The following is an 18712-nucleotide window of genomic DNA, read 5'->3' as shown; positions in this document are numbered from 1 at the left end:
ATGCAGTGGACCCCTCAAGGCAGACTCTGCCTTTGGTCCTGAAGGAACGTTTTGTGTCGGCTCCTGTTCTTACCATGCCGATCCCGGCCGACTGTTTGTGGTGGAGGTGGACGCCTCCAATGTTGGGCTGGGTCTATCCTGTCTCAACGCTGCCTCGCATGGTAAGCTTCACCCCTGTGCTTTTCTCCGGAGATCGTCACCGGCTGAAAGGAACTATGATGTTGGCAATCGGGAGTTGCTGGCGGTGAAAGTGGCGTTGGAGGAGTGGAGACACTGGCTGGAGGGGGCGGAGGCATCCATTCTTGGTGTGGACAGACCACGAGAACCTGGAGTATCTGCGATCTGCAAGACGCGCCTGAACTCCCGGTCAAGCCAGGTGGGCTCTGTTTTTCAATCGTTTCAACTTCTCCCTTCTTATCGTCCCGGTTCCAAGAATGCCAAACCCGATTCTTTGTCGCGACTGTTTGATACTGACTCTCTCCCTAAATCGGACGAGACCATTCTTCCCTGTTTCCTGTGTCATTGGTGCTGTGTCATGGGAGGTGGAGGAGCGAGTGAAACGTGCTACCGTTGACTTACCTGTCCGGTTCGGCTGGTCGCCCGGACCGATTATTTGTCCCTCCGAGCTCAGGTCTCAGGTCGTCCATTGGGCCCCACACCAGTTTGCTGTGGTGACCCAGGAGTGAGAAGGACCGTGTTTGGTGGTGCGACAACGGTTCTGGTGGCCCGGGTGCGTGGCATCTGTCAAGGAGTATGTGGCGGCCTGCCCTGTGTGTGCCCGACACAAGTCTTCGCATCAACCCGCTGCTGGATTACTTCACCCTCTTCCAGTGCCCCTCGACCTTGGTCGGACATATCTCTGGATTTCGTCACAGGTTTGCCCCTTTCTGGGGAGGGAAATACTACTATCCTCACCATTGTTGACAGATTTTCCAAAATGGTTCATTTTGTTCCATTGCCCACCAGTTACCCCCGCTCACGGAATTGGCGGAGGTTATGCTTCCAATGTGTTCAGGCTTCATGGACTTCCCAAGGACGTGGTGTCAGATCGGGGACCCCAGTTCATCTCCGCTTCTGGAGGCGTTCTGCAATCTCCTGGGGGCTACCGTTAGTTTGTCCTCGGGATATCACCCCCAATCTAATGGCCAGTCGGAGCGCCTAAATCAGGAGTTGGAGGTGGGGTTAAGATGTTTGACCGCCAGGAATCCTGCTAGCTGGAGCAAACAGCTGATTTGGGTGGAATACGCCCACAACACACTGCCCTGCTCCTCGACCGGCCTTTCTCCGTTCCAGTGTGTTACGCGGTTACCAGCCTCCGCTCTTTGCTGATCTGGAGCGGGAGGTTGGAGTTCCATCTGCCCAGGCCTTGGTTGCCGTTGTCGGAGGACGTGTGGACCTGGGCGCGGACGGGTTCTGCTCCACAAGTCCTCCATGTACAAGAGAGCTGCTGATCGGTCGATCCCGAGCTCCTGTCTACGCAGAAGGCCAGAACGTTTGGCTGAGTACCCCGGACCTTCCTCTTCGGGGAGAGCCGTAAGTTGGCCCCTCGCTTTGTAGGACCGTTCCCTGTCAAAAGGTTGTAAATCCTGTTGCTGTGAAATTGAAGCCCCCACGTTCCACGTCAGTCGTGTGAAGCCAGTCCTGGAGAGCCGCTGGTGCTCGCGACCCCCGCGCTCCCTCTACCCCCCCGCAATGATTGATGGCGGCCCTGCTTACACCGTGAAGAGGCTTCTGGCTGTCAGGAGGCGTGGCAGGGGTCGTCAGTTTCTCGTGGACTGGGAGGGGTACGGCCCCGAGGAAGATGTCTTGGGTGTCAGCCAGTAACATACTGGACCCTGATCTCATTCGTGACTTTTACCGGTTGCACCCGGAGGTTCCTGGGCCGTCCGGTGTCGGCCTTTGAGGGGGGGGTACTGTCACGTTCCGCTCCTGTGTCACGCTTGTGTTTTGTTTTTGTTTCAGGTCGTGTTCACATTTCTGTTTTATTGTGAAGGTTCCCTGTTGTTTCTTGTGTTTTCTGTTTACTTCCTGTTGTCAGTGATTGTTCAACCCCGCCCTAATGTTCTGCACCTGTGTCTCGTTATCCTTTCTGTTTAGTGTATTTAAGTTCAGTCTTCCCCTTACCCCACTGCTTCCCCTGAGTACAGCCTTCGAGCGTTATTCCCTAGTGTCCCTATCGTTTTGTGTATTCCTTGGATTTCGACTTTTGCCTGTTTGGATTTACCCTTTTGCCTGCCACTTTTGGATACCTTTGCCTGTGAGTGTTGTCTGACTTTTGCAATAAACATTTTGCAACTGCGTACCTGAGTTGTGCATTGTGGGTCCATTTGCCTGTGGTTGTGTCACCAATAGGGTAATTTATAAAGTTTCATCATCCCCTTCTTAAAAACAAAAAGAAAAGGCGTTAGATTTACAGTGTTTAACAATCAATCTTTTTTAATTTGATTATAGTATCTGGACATTTTTAAACATTCATTCAGCAATTCACTTGGCAAAATTTTCACTTGATATATTGAATGGTTCTGTGAAACATGACATTATTCCTATAATATTTTCGTAGCAATTGGAGTGTTGTTAAGGTAACATATTTAATGGTTAGGGAAAGATTGTCTTCATGAATAAATATGTCCATATGCCTTTTAATGGTTAGTCTCAGGTGTAATATGAATCATTGGTCTTCAGCATCAAGATCATGCTACCTCCACACTCCTTCATTCACACTTATCAAATGGCGCTGGATGTAAATTTTGACCTGCTGAATTGTACAATACGGCTTTTAATTGGAAATAAATATCTATCCTTCATGTATTTTCATTTTTTAAATGTTAAAAATGTCATAAAACAGTATATAAAGAAGCATTTACAAAATGTAATGGCATCTGCACAAAAATGCCCAAAAAATATATGGTATTTTTAACTTACAATCTCAATGATTAGTTATTCAAATAACATGGAATTAAAACACAAGAGATTGTAACATCACATGTGGAAAATATTAAAAAAATTCTCAATCTTTGACACAGTGCACATCTTTTTACCACAACATTATCTTGGTAAATTTCATTATGCACACTTATGTCTTTTATTTTTGCTTTTTTCCACACTTGATAGCATACTAAAAGCTATTGGCCTAGTCAGTTATAAGTCTATTAGCATCTGTGCCACAGCCAGCAGTGTTAGTGAAAAGACTGCCAAAGAGCCCATTGTGGGCCGAGGAGGACTGCTGGATGTTGTTGACTCTGAAATATAAGAAAAAGCAGAGGTTGTAGTCAGTGAAGTTCTCCTGCCAGAAAGTAACTTCACAAGTTGGAAATACAGGCTTAAAAGGAAAAGACATCCCAACCTTGAGCCCTCATTGCACTTTTATATTTATAAATTACCAGAGAATTACAAATATGGCATTGTAGCATACATTTAACTGTTTTATAGACAAAAATATGTTAACTATAAATTCACAACGTTTGACTTTTAAGTCTACAATAACTTACCTGTAGAAACGCTGCCTGGTATAATGTTCAGAGAAGTAGAGCTGCTCGAAAGCTGATTGCTGAGTTGTGAAGCTGCATTGCTTGCTGAAGGAACTGAGGCTTTATCTGTGTACACAAGGGTCATGCTCACTTTCACTGATCCACTCCTACATTGACAAAGAGAGACAGCAACACTTTTAGAAGAGAGTGAAAGTAAATGTATAAAAATTAGTCAGTGATTCAAATTTAGTCTTACGTGAATGAATTAATGAAGGAGCGTCTGTAAGATGATCCATAGAGAGCTTTAGCCACATTGTTTACCTGAAAAACAACATTACTGTCATTTCCAATAACACATATAACAAACTACCACAAGCACCAACAAACAGCATACCACAAATGTCGGACAAATACAAAGTTCCCTGATTGCCCTGCAAGGGCTTATGCTAACGTTTAAAGATACTGGTCAGTGGGCCACACTGGTATCTAGGCTCAACCTCACTCTTGGGAACATGACTAACTTGCAGCCAGTGAGAACAAAAAAATATTAAGCAAAAAGGGAATAACAAGAATTCCAAGAATAATATCAGCCTTTTTGTATCTTTTGAATGATTAATCTACATCAAACAAAAATTAATTGATGAGTGACCACATGAGTGTTCCTATAATCAGTGTGGACGCTGATAAGATTTGTTTCCCAAAATGCAATGTTTTCTAAATATAAGCAGTTAAATTAAAAAAGATGGTTATCTGTCTTATGATACCCATGGAATATTATTGATACAAAGGAAAAACTTAAAGTACGCATTTTAGTGCATAGCCTTCTTACCTCGTTGACCACTTTTGCAGCCAAAGTCTGATATGCCGTGGAGGATGAGTCTGAGAGATCTGATGTAAATGTTTGGTTGAGACTAAACTTAAGCCCAAGGGTTCCCTCACTGGATGTAGGAGGATTTGTTGATGCAGTGGTGGTGGTTTCTGTAGTTGTAGTAGTGGTGGAAGCAGGAGCTGCAGTTGGAGCTGCTGTTGGGGCAGCTGTTGGGGAAACTGTAGCAGTAGAAGCTGCAGTTGAAGCTGCTGTAACAGTGGGAGCCACTGTTGGAGTCGCTGTTGGGGCAGCTGTTGGGGCAGCTGTACCAGTAGAAGCTGCAGTTGAAGCTGCTGTAGCAGTGGGAGCCACTGTTGGAGTTGCTGTTGGGGCAGCTGTTGGGGCAGCTGTACCAGTAGAAGCTGTAGTTGAAGCTGCAGTAGCAGTGGGAGCCACTGTTGGAGTAACTGTTGGGGCAGCTGTAGGGGCAGCTGTTGGGGCAACTGTACCAGTAGAAGCTGCAGTTGAAGCTGCTGTAACAGTGGGAGCCACTGTTGGAGTCGCTGTTGGGGCAGCTGTACCAGTAGAAGCTGCAGTTGAAGCTGCTGTAACAGTGGGAGCCACTGTTGGAGTCACTGTTGGGGCAGCTGTACCATTAGAAGCTGCAGTTGAAGCTGCTGTAACACTGGGAACCGGTGGTGAAGTCACATTGACTGGTGTTGAAGTCAAGTTGACTGGTAGTGAGGTCACGTTGACCGGCGGTGAGGTCACGTTGACTGCTGATGATGTCACGCTGACTGGTGGTGAAGTCACATTGACTGGTGATGAGGTCACGTTGACTGGTGGTGAGGTCACGTTGACTGGTGGTGAAGTCATGACTGGTGATGATGTTGCGTTGACTGGTGGTGATGTTACATTGACTGGCGGTGAAGTCACGTTGGCTGGCGTTGAGGTCACGTTGACTGGTGGTGAAGTCAAGTTGACTGGTAGTGAGGTCACGTTGACTGGCGTGGGGAGGTCAAGTTGACTGGTGGTGAAGTCACATTGACTGGTGATGAGGTCACATTGACTGGTGGTGAAGTCATGACTGGTGATGATGTTGCGTTGACTGGTGGTGATGTCACATTGACTGGCGGTGAGGTCACGTTGGCTGGCGGTGAGGTCACGTTGACTGGTGGTGAGGTCACGTTGACTGGTGGTGATGTCACGTTGACTGGCGGTGAAGTCACATTGACTGGTGCGGATGTCAAGTTGGCTGGCGGTGAGGTCACGTTGACTGGCGGTGAGGTCACGTTGACTGCTGATGATGTCACGCTGACTGGTGGTGAAGTCACATTGACTGGTGATGAGGTCACGTTGACCGGTGGTGAGGTCACGTTGACCGGTGCTGAGGTCACATTGATTGGTGGTGAAGTCACAATGACTGGTGGTGAAGTCATGTTGACTTGCGGTGAGGTCAAGTTGACTGGTGGTGAAGTCACGTTGAATGGTGTTGAAGTCACGTTGACTGGTGGTGAAGTCATGACAAATGTAGATGCAGCTGTTGTACTTATTTCTGTAACAACAAAATTCTGATTATTATAGTATTTGCAGGAGCTTTACAAGCAGTAACAAATGCAGCTCTGTACTGTATATAATGATAGTGACAAAATAAGATATATTAAACTACTCTTACGCATTGCAACAACGCTTGATGCATCCACTGGAAGGGAGAAGTTGGAACTGTTTGACACTGCCCCCACCAGCACATTTGTCACAGCACTAGTTTCCGGCACTGCACTGGCATTATTGAATATCAGCTCAGCATCAACCACAACGGAACCTTGACTGTAATAGAAATATTTTTTTAAAGTCATTTTTTAATGCTGCAAACTTATTTGGCTATTGTGCCCATTGTCGTTTAACTATGGGTCCATGTCAAGGATAGATGTTATATTTATAATAAAAAAAACTTTTTAAATCTGTTCAAAAGATTCTGGAAACTTTTATGATACGAATGATAAATCATATAACAGACAATTAAAAACAAAGTACAACATTCCTCTGTTTGAATTAATAACCCCAAAAAATGTTTTATAAAATGTAATGGTGAGAAATGTTTCATTTATAAAAGTAACTGTGTGCACATCCCACCTTCTGGCAGGTGCAGGACAAATGAAAATATTGCAATGAAAATACTTGTCCGCATCAGCTTAAACCTCCATATATTTAATAGTGGCGTAAGATCGCGGTTTCAGCTGGGTCTTCTTCAGGCAAAGAAGACTGAAGAAGACCCAGCTGGGTCGAAACATTGCATTTTTATATTAAATATGGGAGTTTAAAGCAGTGTTGCGGACATTACATTATTTTCGTTTTTGAGAAATGTTTCATACCTGAAGCTTTTGATGACAGTTCGATTGAAGTTAGCTCCATATTTTTGTGAATAAAGAATGTTGAGCTGTGAATGAATTGTTAAAAAAATAAATCAAATTTAAAAATACATAAGAGACAAGAAAGTTGATATTATTCAACAAATATTCCATCTTTTTCCCTCCTCTCCTCTTGTGCTTTGAGTTGTTTTTCATGCATACTGTTAAAAAAAGGTTGAATTACTCCTGATATGTCATGATAATCATTTGTTTCTGACACCAGCCATGTTTTCTTTCTTTAAAAAAGCATGTAGGTCATGTGAAAATCACATTATTAGTATGCCTATGTATTACTTCCATCTCAATGTTGAGTATTAAAAATATAATACCATGAATTAATTTGATAATGTTTTAGGAAAGTTATCTTATCACTGTATTTGTATTAATGTTGTATATGCTATTACCTGCTACAGTGTCTTGACAACTTATTCACACTACAAAAATGTAAGTGTTTAATTTGAAAAACCTTTTAAAAAATGTCTTCAGAAAACGCTGTCATTTGAAGTTCTTTATCGAACATTTTCATGCATTATTTGGAATCTGATTGTGGAAGGATGCAATAAAAAAGCAAAAGAATATGTATTAACTTACCACTGTGGTTACTACGTCTGCTAATTGAATGAACTCTTGTGAGGATTTGTCTGTAAGTTGTGATGTAAAATTTAGCTGTAACTTAAATTCCAACTGAATTATTGGCTCTATTGTTTTGACAGCTGATGGGGTTGTAGTTGGAGTGCCAATAGTTGTGATTCTTGGTAGAGAGGTCACGTTAACTTGTGGTGAGGACATGCTGACTGGTGGTGAAGTCACGTTGACTGGTGGTGAGGTCACGTTGACTGGTGGTGAAGTCAAGTTGACTGATGGTGAAGTCACATTGACTGGTGGTGAAGTCACGTTGAGTGGTGGTGAGGTCACATGGACTGGCGGTGAGGTCACGTTGACTACTGATGATGTCATGCTGACTGGTGGTGAAGTCACATTGACTGGTGATGAGGTCACGTTGACTGGTGGTGAGGTCACGTTGACTGGTGGTGAAGTCATGACTGGTGATGATGTTGCGTTGACTGGTGGTGATGTCACATTTACTGGCGGTGAGGTCACGTTGGCTGGCGGTGAGGTCACGTTGACTGGTCGTGAGGTCACGTTGACTGGTGGTGATGTCACGTTGACTGGTGGTGAAGTCAAGTTGACTGGTAGTGAGGTCACGTTGACTGGCGGTGAGGTCACGTTGACTGGCGATGAGGTCACGTTGACTGGCGGTGAGTTCACATTGACTGGTGGGGATGTCACGTTGGCTGGCGGTGAGGTCACGTTGACTTGTGGTGAAGTCACATTGACTGGTGGTGATGTCACGTTGACTGGTGGTGATGTCATGTTGACTGGTGGTGAAGTCACGTTGACTGGTGTTGAAGTCACGTTGACCGGTGTTGAAGTCATGTTGACCGGTGATGAGGTCACGTTGACCGGTGGTGAGGTCACGTTGATTGGTGGTGAAGTCACAATGACTGGTGGTGAAGTCATGTTGACTTGCGGTGAGGTCAAGTTGACTGGTGGTGAAGTCACGTTGACTGGTGTTGAAGTCACGTTGACTGGTGGTGAAGTCATGACAAATGTAGATGCAGCTGTTGTACTTATTTCTGTAACAACAAAATTCTGATTATTATAGTATTTGCAGGAGCTTTACAAGCAGTAACAAATGCAGCTCTGTACTGTATATAATGATAGTGACAAAATAAGATATATTAAACTACTCTTACGCATTGCAACAACGCTTGATGCATCCACTGGAAGGGAGAAGTTGGAACTGTTTGACACTGCCCCCACCAGCACATTTGTCACAGCACTAGTTTCCGGCACTGCACTGGCATTATTGAATATCAGCTCAGCATCAACCACAACGGAACCTTGACTGTAATAGAAATATTTTTTTAAAGTCATTTTTTAATGCTGCAAACTTATTTGGCTATTGTGCCCATTGTCGTTTAACTATGGGTCCATGCCAAGGATAGATGTTATATTTGTAATAAATTTTTTTTTTAAATTTGTTCAAAAGATTCTGGAAACTTTTATGATACGAATGATAAATCATATAACAGACAATTAAAAACAAAGTACAACATTCCTCTGTTTGAATTAATAACCCCAAAAAATGTTTTATAAAATGTAATGGTGAGAAATGTTTCATACCTGAAGCTTTTGATGACAGTTCGATTGAAGTTAGCTCCATATTTTTGTGAATAAAGAGTGTTGAGCTGTGAATGAATTGTTAAAAAAATAAATCAAATTTAAAAATACATAAGAGACAAGAAAGTTGATATTATTCAACAAATATTCCATCTTTTTCTCTCCTCTCCTCTTGTGCTTTGAGTTGTTTTTCATGCATACTGTTAAAAAAAGGTTGAATTACTCCTGATATTTCATGATAATCATTTGTTTCTGACACCAGCCATGTTTTCTTTTTTTTAAAAAGCATGTAGGTCACGTGAAAATCACATTATTAGTATGCCTATGTCTTACTTCCATCTCAATGTTGAGTATTAAAAATATAATACCATGAATTAATTTGATAATGTTTTAGGAAAGTTATCTTATCACTGTATTTGTATTAATGTTGTATATGCTATTACCTGCTACAGCGTCTTGACAACTTATTCACACTACAAAAATGTAAGTGTTTAATTTGAAAAACCTTTTAAAAAATGTCTTCAGAAAATGCTGTCATTTGAAGTTCTTTATCGAACATTTTCATGCATTATTTGGAATCTGATTGTGGAAAGATGCAATAAAAAAGCAAAAGAATATGTATTAACTTACCACTGTGGTTACTACGTCTGCTAATTGAATGAACTCTGGTGAGGATTTGTCTGTAAGTTGTGATGTAAAATTTTGCTGTAACTTAAATTCCAACTGAATTATTGGCTCTGTTGTTTGGACAGGTGATGGGGTTGTAGTTGGAGTGCCAATAGTTGTGATTCTTGGTGGTGAGGTCACGCTGAGTGGTGGTGAGGACATGCTGACTGGTGGTGAAGTCACGTTGACTGGTGGTGAGGTCACGTTGAGTGGTGGTGAGGTCACATTGACTGGTGGTGAAGTCACGTTGAGTGGTGGTGAGGTCACATGGACTGGCGGTGAGGTCACGTTGACTGCTGATGTTGTCACGCTTACTGGTGGTGAAGTCACATTGACTGGTGATGAGGTCATGTTGACTGGTGGTGAGGTTACGTTGACTTGTGGTGAAGTCATGACTGGTGATGATGTTGCATTGACTGGTGGTGATGTCACGTTGACCAGTGGTGAGGTCACATTGACAGGCGGTGAGGTCACGTTGGTTGGCGGTGAGGTCATGTTGACTGGTTTTGAAGTCACGTTGACTGGCGGTGACGTCACATTGACTGGCGGTGAGTTCACATTGACTGGTGGGGATGTCATGTTGACCGGTGGTGAGGTCACGTTGACTTGTGGTGATGTCACATTGACTGATGGGGATGTCACGTTGACTGGTGGTGATGTCACGTTGACTGGTGGTGATGTCACATTAACTGGTGGTGAGGTCATGTTGATTGGTGGAGAGGTCACGTTGACTGGCAGTGAGGTCACGCTGACTGGCGGTGAAGTCACATTAAATGGCTGCGAGGTCACATTGACTGGTGGTGAAGTCACATTGACTGGTGGTGAGGTCACGTTGACTGGTGTTGATGTCACGTTGACGGGCGGTGAGGTCACGTTGACTGGCGGTGAGGTCACATTGATTGGCGGTGAGGTCACGTTGACTGGCGGTGAGGTCACGTTGACTGGTGGTGAAGTCACATTGACTAGTGCTGATGTTACATTGACTTGTGGTGAAGTCACGTTGACTGGTGGTGAAGTCACAGTGACTGGTGTTGAAGTCACGTTGACTGGCGGTGAAGTCACGTTGACTGGTGGTGAAGTCACGTTGACTGGTTGTGAGGTCACATTGACTGGTGATGAGGTCACGTTGACTGGTGGTGAGGTCACGTTGATGGGTGGTGAGGTCACGTTGACTGGTGGTGAGGTCACGTTGATTGGCAGTGAGGTCACGTTGACTGGCGGCGAGGTCAGGTTGACTGGTGGTGAAGTCACGTTAACTGGTGGTGAGGTTACATTGACTAGTGGTGAAGTCACGTTGACTGGTGGTGAAGTCACATTTACTGGTGGTGAGGTCACGTTGACTGGTGGTGACGTCACATTGACTGGTGCGGAGGTCACATTTTCTAGTGGTGAAGTCACGTTGACTGGTGCTGAGGTCACATTTTCTAGTGGTGAAGTCACGTTGACTGGTGGTGAGGTCACATTGACTGGTGGTGAGGTCACGTTTTCTAGTGGTGAAGTCACGTTGAGTGGTGGTGAGGTCACATTGACTGGTGGTGAGGTCACGTTTTCTAGTGGTGAAGTCACGTTGACTGGTGGTGAGGTCACATTGACTGGTGGTGAGGTCACGTTTTCTAGTGGTGAAGTCACGTTGAGTGGTGGTGAGGTCACATTGACTGGTGGTGAGGTCACGTTTTCTAGTGGTGAAGTCACGTTGACTGGTGGTGATGTCATGACTAATGTAGATGCAGCTGTTGTACCCATTTCTGTAACAACAAAATCCTGATCATTGTAGTATTTGCAGGAGCTTTACGAGTAGTAACAACTGCAGCTCTGCATACTGTATTTAACAACAAACATGATGTATACAACAACTCAATTCATGATGTATTTTTTTAAGTTTGAGACTGGGGTACACAACAAATTTCTCTTTTGGGTCTCAAGCATAGACTGTATATAAAGATTAACAACACGTTTCCACTTTCTCCGACTGTACAAAAGAGAAGCCAAAATATCCTGGATACGGGCACCGCCATCTGGTGATTTTGGAGCCAGAGTCTGCACAGTAGTGTTCAGGTGGTGGAGCCGAGGAATCAAGTCCCGCCGATACACCTCCTTGACCAACCATGAGTCAATCCCAGCTGTCAATCATTATGTTTCTCTCTGTTTTTATAGCATCAAATAACTAACAACAAACAAACTTATCAGAAAAACTAAAATTTTAACAAACAGTGTGATCAGATCCCCCTCAAAAAACATTGTTGGGAAAACTTGGATGTGTACTTCGATTTTTTGTAGTTTGGCCCATGTCCCATCCACTAACATGGAGGGGGTAGGATTCATTACATATACTCCAGCCAGCGACAAGGGGGCAATCGAGATGTTTTGGCTTCACCTATACAGTCTATACGTCAACCCCTGGGGCGTATTTCACAAAAGTAGAATTTATGAATCCAAGATAACCGATAAAGCAAGACTTGACCTAGTCTAATCGGTGCATCTTGGCTTGATGCGTTTCACAACGGCCAAGCCAGGCTGATGAGGTGCAAATAGGTCAAGCCAGGAAGATGTAATTTGGATAGATGTGCATTAACATTCAACAGACCACGAGGTCGATCACAGATTTACTGATGCTAAATGGAGAATACACGTTGGGCATACTTGACACAGAGTGAGCAGCAGCTTCTTATGGAAGTGAAGTACTTTAGGTAACCTTTTTGTTAAAATGAAACATTTCCACTATAATAAAACAGCGAGAGAAAGCATGACAGACAATCGTGGATCGACTGAATGCGTAAGCAGCCTAAAAATATAGCCTACATTTACTGACTATTGCTCTTAACTGAAACCTTCATACCATTCAAGGAGTAAGGGTACAAATCATTTGCACAAATTAACAGTTGTACTCTTTGCCTTAAAAGCAAATTTACCATGATGATCAATTACAACCACTGATCCACAATGCTAGAGTACGATGTGCAATTTTTTTTTTTTTTTTTTTTTTTTTTTTTCTCTCTCTCTCTCTCTCTCTCTCTCTCTCATATGGGCTAGCCTATAATATAAATTTCCTGAGTAAGATATTACCTTCCACTGCTCGCTTTTACAGGCAAAGCGTACCACTTTTGGTTTGTGCAAAAGACAAGTAACTCCTTAAATGGTTGTAGTTAAGAGCAGTAGTTCGTAAATGTAGCTATATTTTAGACTCATTCAGTTGGTCCGCTATATTGTCTGCCAGGCTTTTTCTCACTGTTTTATTAGAGGCAGAGTTTACTTCTTAACATAGCCTATGATGGGCGCCTGGCTGGTTCACCTGGTAGAGCAGGCGCCCATAGGTATAGGTTTACTCCTCGATGCAGTGGCCACAGGTTTGACTATACCCCGCAGCCCTTTGCTGCATGTCTTTTCCCCTCTCTCTTCCCTTTCATGTCTTCAGCTGTCCTATTTAAATAAAGGCCTAAAATACCCAAAAAATAATCTTAAAAAAAAATAAAACATAGCCTATTATATGATTTCCTTCCTCGTATATATATAGAGAGATAAAAAGAAAGACACTGAAGAAATCGGACTCCTGCTACACTTGATGACAGGTCAATAAATATAACTAACAGGTCATCTGTGGAACCATGTGAATACTTGCTTTAAGAGTATTCTCCAGCACATATCGTTTGCCGAAATGTTGTCTTAAAAGAAAGTAAAGCATTGTCATCATGTTACCTGTTGTTGGAATAGGGTTTGTAGCTGACATTGACTGTGTTCTCACTAGTCCTGTAGAAAAAATTACAATGATTAAACTTAAATTCAGTACGATTCAAAATAAAAAAATATCTCTCTCTCTGTCACACAAACACACACACGCGCACACACACACACACACACACACACACACTCAGCATGTATTCCAAGAAATACCTGCTAATAGAAGGAATATAAGACGATCCATCCTCCCTTTTTCTCGTTAATTCTGAAATATCAAGAATTCAGTATAAAAACATTTTCAATACTTTTTAATATGCAGAACAAATATACACACTGATGCCATTCTAATATACATTCTGTTGTCAGATGAGCTGCTCTAGCATTGCAGTAAATCCTACCTTCATAAAGGTTATAATGTTCAGGTTTAATATAAACTGTTTAGAGAGGTGTTGATTCAAGTGAATGGTCAGTTAGAGTTCATAGTTTGCGGGGCTGTTATATTGCATTGCAATACTACGAAGTATGTGTAATATTTTGTTGACCCCATTCATATCAATGAGGATGTTAAATAAAAGGAACACCTCATAACATAACACAATTCAACAGCACCATAAAGCACAGCCTCCAAAATGACTATAAAGTTCAACCAACACTTCTCTAAAACTGTTTTTGTAAAAACTGAACCTAATAACTTATACAAATTAACTTATGCTACATTCGTTTTCAACTAAATTAAATATTCTATTATTGATGGTCATTATCTGGCAGCAGCCACGCTGTCTCTGTGGGCACCACATGGTGTCCACTTGTGATAGCCACAGCCAAACATGGTAATATTAGCCCAATTCACACCTTCTCAATTCTTACCTACACATGTTCATTTAATTAGTCAGTTACACCTTACAATTAACATCACACAGTTGGTTTGTTTTAGAATGTTTATTTGCTTTAACCATACATTATTTAAATGAAGTGCACAGTTAACACTGTAGGGTTAGTTGTCTGTGTGATTGTTAATCATTTGTTTCTTGGCTTTGATTTACCACGGATGTTGTGGGAGGCTCCTTTCTGGTGGAGGAAAATGTGTGTCTGACGGCTGAGGACTTATGGTGCGTTCTTTTTGTCTTGTAATCGCGACTAGTAGCTCGAGTGTGACGTCACATCCGTGTCGAAAAACGAATAACAGTGGGTTATTGCGTTCTTTTTGTCACAAAACACTACGAGTCGGAGAAAAGATGGATTTTTGTAACATTTTTAGTAACATTTAGGATTCTATTCACCCAGTTATTGACATATTACACAAACATATTTCACAGTTTGATACATGAAAATTACGTTTTGATTAACGTTAACGTTAGGCTACTGCTCTGCTTTCTGCTCAAGACTTGGCTTAAAGCCATTGTTGTCATATCCGAGGGGCGTGGCACTGCAGCGACCTGGGCTCGTGCTGTTTATTCCAACTTCCGTTAAGCTGCTGAACTCCAGTAGTAAATCTTAGCCCAGCAGAGCAGGGTGCAGTAAATATACCAGCCCTTTTTGCACTTTAATTATTAGCCTACCGTTAATTCTCAGGATGTTGTGCTGTCATGTGTGTCCTTCTTTTGTGTCCTTGTGTCTTAGGACTCTCTGCTGATCTCACTTTATGTTGATTTTATCCTACTGTATTGTATTTTATTTTTTTAATTTGAGAATGTTTTTATGTTACATATTGTTTGTGTTGTGAAGCAACAGATGTGGCACTGTGTCCAAGACAAATTTCCCCTCGGGGACAATAAAGTGTATTCTATTCTATATAGCAACCAAGCGTCTCTAGCTAATTTCAGCTGCACAAACTACAAAATAACTAATTAGGCAGTATTTAACTCATAATAAGACTTTAGCGATATGCCTATAGCAGCATACAGTGCTATGTGTACGACTTCTTCATTTGATTACAACAACGACAAAAGCGCTTAAAATTGTAGAAAACCAGAATGTTTACTGCGTGTGATGCACGACGTAGCCATCTTTGAAAGTCAACTCGGAGTCCTCTGAGATCAGACGACTTGACGAGTTGTATATACGACCTCGGGGGTGTTCTTTTTGCAACTTCCGGTTTGTAACTCCGGAAAACGACTCGTAGATCGACTTCGGTGGACAAAAAGAACGCACCATAAATCCTGGAGCCAGCTTGTTGGACCAAACCATGTGCTGCTATGTCATGGGGGGGCTTGTGTTTTTCTTCATATTTTGTTGTAGTCGGTGTCCATCTTAATTACCCCTTGTGTATAATTTGGTTTGGCCAAGCCACCATATATGTCAATCCAGTCTCACGGCAGTTCATGAAATGGTCACGTAATTTAATCTATTGATTCGTGTACATGGACACCAGACATGTTCACCGTTATTGTTTTCCTAAACACAACCCGGAATTGTGCTGTGATCACGAAAGATGCTTCCCATTGAAATACATTAGTTTAAAAAATTTGCTGACAATCACGAAAAAAACTTGATAAATGTGTCCGTGTACAATAATCAATACATAAAAAATTATGTAAATTACGTGACAATTTCACGAACTGCTGTGAGACTGTGTTGTATATGTTCCCTCATGTGTCATTAGGGCAGGTCAGTTTTGTTCACTTAACACCCTGTTTAGTTATCGTATAGAGTTCAGTTATGTTGATCTTATTTTATAGGCTTAGATATTGAAGTTTTCGTTGATAATGTGTTGTCATTTTTTGGAATACATAAAAACCCATGTTTTGAACTACAACTCCTGTGTCCTTGTTGTCTCACTGCTTAGTCCCTAACACCAATATATGCATATTAAGGTCAAGGTATCTTTATTTGTCTCCCTTGGGATAAATTAGTGTGGACAAGGGAAAGTTGCTGCATGAACAATACAAAAACATAACAAAACATTATAATCAAAAATCATCGCACACAGTAAAACCACAGGCAAAAACACCAAAACATAGAAAATGTGCAAAATATCAACTGACCGCTGCTACTTTAAATACATACTGATTCTTAAAAAGCACATAACTCTCTGCTGATCCATACACATTCCCAATCTTCAGAGCACTTACACACTGCCCATCCATACATACTGTTAGGGAACCGACCATATTCAGATGCCTGTACAGATATGCTACTCAAATATAAGAGCATAAATATAAAAGTCATTGTATATTTAGAAAAAAGCATAAATATAAGAACATTTTGCTCAGATTCTACATATATAGAATCGGCAAAAAAGGAGGCTGACGAAGTAAGTGGAGCTGCCCAAGGCTACAGGTAAATTCTCATGCTTTCCTATTAACTATTACTTCTTTCCAGCTGCACATTATTTATTTTGCTACTGTTTATTTTCCTCTGTTTGACCTTTCATTTAAAATGTACAAATTAACATTAACATATTACTGATTAACAGTTTTTCAGCTGAGCGCAGTAAGGGCTCAGCTGAGAGAGAGAGAGAGAGAGAGAGAGAGAGAGAGAAATCAGATGTAAAACTCCTCTCAAGCAGTTGTGTGTCAAATAAGTGTCTTATTAATACACAATAACAGCACTCTGACTATGTGCTATATGTTCTTCTTGTCCTCATAATTTAGCATATGCTTAAAAGAGATTTAAGACACACACATTCTGAGTGTGAGACAGCATTTCTAAACTTTGTCAACAGCTAAGCCTGTATGAACAGATATTCACGACTTATTTGTATCAGAACACATATCTGTACTTTATATACATGTCATAAATATTTGTATGTATTTGTCAGATAAATGAATTGTCTTTACAAGGGTTGAATTAGACAATCTTTGCTGCCTTAGCATAAAAACCGCTCTGCTCACTGCATTAATTATATCCAGCTGACAGAACTCTTAGGTGCTCATAGAGCAGCAATGCCCGACAAGCCAAGCATTTCAATCCATTAGTGTTAAGTATATAGGCTACTGTTTGTTTAACTGTTACAGCCTTCAGAATAATGCATTACTTTTAATAATGCATTGTTCTTCAGGATTTTTTGTCTTATGTTTAAGAAGATGCTGTATGTCAGAATGGATATCAAATGTGTGTCTGAGCAAATAACTGGAAAATAATAGTCAATAAAAATATGCAATGTGAAAGCAATACACATAGAAAAAAAGGAAAAGCATAGATTGCGAATTATAGTTATTATTCCTTTGATAGCTTTCTGAGCCCAAATGCTGATCATTCATTAAACAATTCAATTCCCAGTCAAAGAAAGTGATACAGAAAACCACTGTTCTACCAATTGTAGTTATATACTTCATTTATGTAAGCACATATATATTAAACATTGAAATAAATTGCTAAATATGTAGTATATTAGTTATACACAGCCATGTCAAACTTAAATATTTGTTTTCTTACCTCGGTGGAGTCCCGAGTCCAACTGTGCAGCAATATTGTTATGTTCACAGCAATAAATGGTACAAGCTGACACTAAGAAAGAACTTGTCACCTTAAAGATGTGAAGATGGAAGTGAAGACTTGTCAGTGAGGGATTTGTGAGAAACAAGAAATACTTTCTTTTTCAAACCTGATACATAACTTGTAGGACCTGTTCTGTTTTGTTATTTCCATTTGAAAAGAAAAAAGTGGGACTCAAAGCACAATGTAATGGTTAGAGGGGAGGAGGGTTGGTTGATGAATGGTTGATAGATGTGAATACCAATGCTGTGTGAGTAAATAAAGCCTTCTTGCTATTTCAAGCATCCATACACTACCAAGAATCAGCCTCTATAGTGCCAAAACGCAATTTTGTTACTAAGTCTTGGAAAGTTGATTTGTCTGTAATGAAATTAATATTATTGTATGAAAACAACCTCAACAGACCTTGTGCTATGGTAGGTCCTACACCATCTCATTCATGTCATCGAGCTTGCAGTGAGCGGTGGCATCTAGGGAGTGAGCCTGGGACACCCTACTGAGTCTAGGCAGCATGCCTAAGGTATACCAACAACTAGTCTTATAGAACAGATATATTTATATCACAAAAACAAAAAGACTTATAACATTGAAGCAATGCCTTACAGTTGCAGTTTTTAATGTTTTTTCCTTATTCAACATTAATTCAAAAGTCAGTACCATCCTGGTTTAGACTGTCCACTCAATGACATACCTCTTACAATTAAGCCAATCCTTAATCAGTTTGCTATTTATTACCTCATGTATTTGCAGCTGTAGCAGGTTGTGTGCTGTTTCTTCTGTGCAGCCAGCAGGAAAGCATCAAATCTTTCATTGTGCACAAAGGGGCTGCCTCATATTCAGTTAATGAGCATTTAATGTCACTCTTTCATAGAAACTGTGCTTTGTACTGTGGTAGTTCCAACATTAACATATTTAAAATCCTCAGTCAATCTACACATACATTACTCAACTCATCATAACACTAGACCTAAAAAACAGGATTCTTGAGTATGCTAACTATGGAGGTGACAGTTGGTTTCTACATGCTGTTCTTCCTGGCATGACGGTAAACGTGACAAAGGGACAAC

General features: G+C 41.5%; 2 protein-coding genes across 3 annotated transcripts; both read right to left on the bottom strand.

The window, feature by feature from the left end:
• Window positions 1–2418: 2418 nt before the first annotated feature.
• On the bottom strand, window positions 2419–5274 carry LOC120568651 (mucin-2-like). Its single transcript, XM_039816307.1, has 4 exons — window positions 4297–5274; window positions 3724–3788; window positions 3489–3634; window positions 2419–3239 (listed from the first exon to the last, which is right to left on the bottom strand). The coding sequence occupies exons 1-4, from the start codon at window positions 5149–5151 to the stop codon at window positions 3139–3141; spliced, it is 1167 nt and encodes a 388-aa protein (XP_039672241.1). The 5' UTR covers window positions 5152–5274; the 3' UTR covers window positions 2419–3138.
• LOC120568641 (mucin-1-like) lies at window positions 5234–17902 on the bottom strand. Of its 2 annotated transcripts, XM_039816296.1 has the most exons (11): window positions 17586–17902; window positions 13422–13473; window positions 13227–13277; window positions 11184–11278; window positions 9498–11057; window positions 8871–8935; window positions 8441–8592; window positions 7275–8320; window positions 6648–6712; window positions 5951–6102; window positions 5234–5830 (listed from the first exon to the last, which is right to left on the bottom strand). In XM_039816296.1, exons 2-11 carry the CDS (start codon window positions 13450–13452, stop codon window positions 5271–5273), a joined length of 3777 nt encoding a protein of 1258 aa, XP_039672230.1. In that variant the 5' UTR covers window positions 13453–13473; window positions 17586–17902; the 3' UTR covers window positions 5234–5270. The 2 variants fall into 2 exon arrangements, with proteins under 2 accessions (XP_039672230.1, XP_039672221.1); XM_039816287.1 differs by having other exon boundaries at window positions 9498–11278.
• Between the last annotated feature and the right edge of the window lie 810 nt (window positions 17903–18712).

This window comes from Perca fluviatilis, chromosome 1 (genome assembly GCF_010015445.1).
Source record: "Perca fluviatilis chromosome 1, GENO_Pfluv_1.0, whole genome shotgun sequence".
NCBI classification, from domain to species: Eukaryota; Metazoa; Chordata; class Actinopteri; order Perciformes; family Percidae; genus Perca; species Perca fluviatilis.
This window is presented reverse-complemented; position numbering and strand designations above follow the sequence as displayed.

Coding starts and splice junctions, on each gene's coding strand:
- LOC120568651 (XM_039816307.1), bottom strand. CDS start 5,151: ATGACTTCACCACCAGTCAACGTGACCTCACCACCAGTCAACGTGACC. Junction 3,789..4,296: donor CTGCAAAAGTGGTCAACGAG/GTAAGAAGGCTA, acceptor GTTGTTTTTCAG/GTAAACAATGTGGCTAAAGC. Junction 3,635..3,723: donor TCCTTCATTAATTCATTCAC/GTAAGACTAAAT, acceptor TTGTCAATGTAG/GAGTGGATCAGTGAAAGTGA.
- LOC120568641 (XM_039816287.1), bottom strand. CDS start 13,452: ATGGATCGTCTTATATTCCTTCTATTAGCAG. Junction 6,713..7,274: donor CAGACGTAGTAACCACAGTG/GTAAGTTAATAC, acceptor ATTCATTCACAG/CTCAACATTCTTTATTCACA. Junction 5,831..5,950: donor ATCAAGCGTTGTTGCAATGC/GTAAGAGTAGTT, acceptor TTGTTGTTACAG/AAATAAGTACAACAGCTGCA.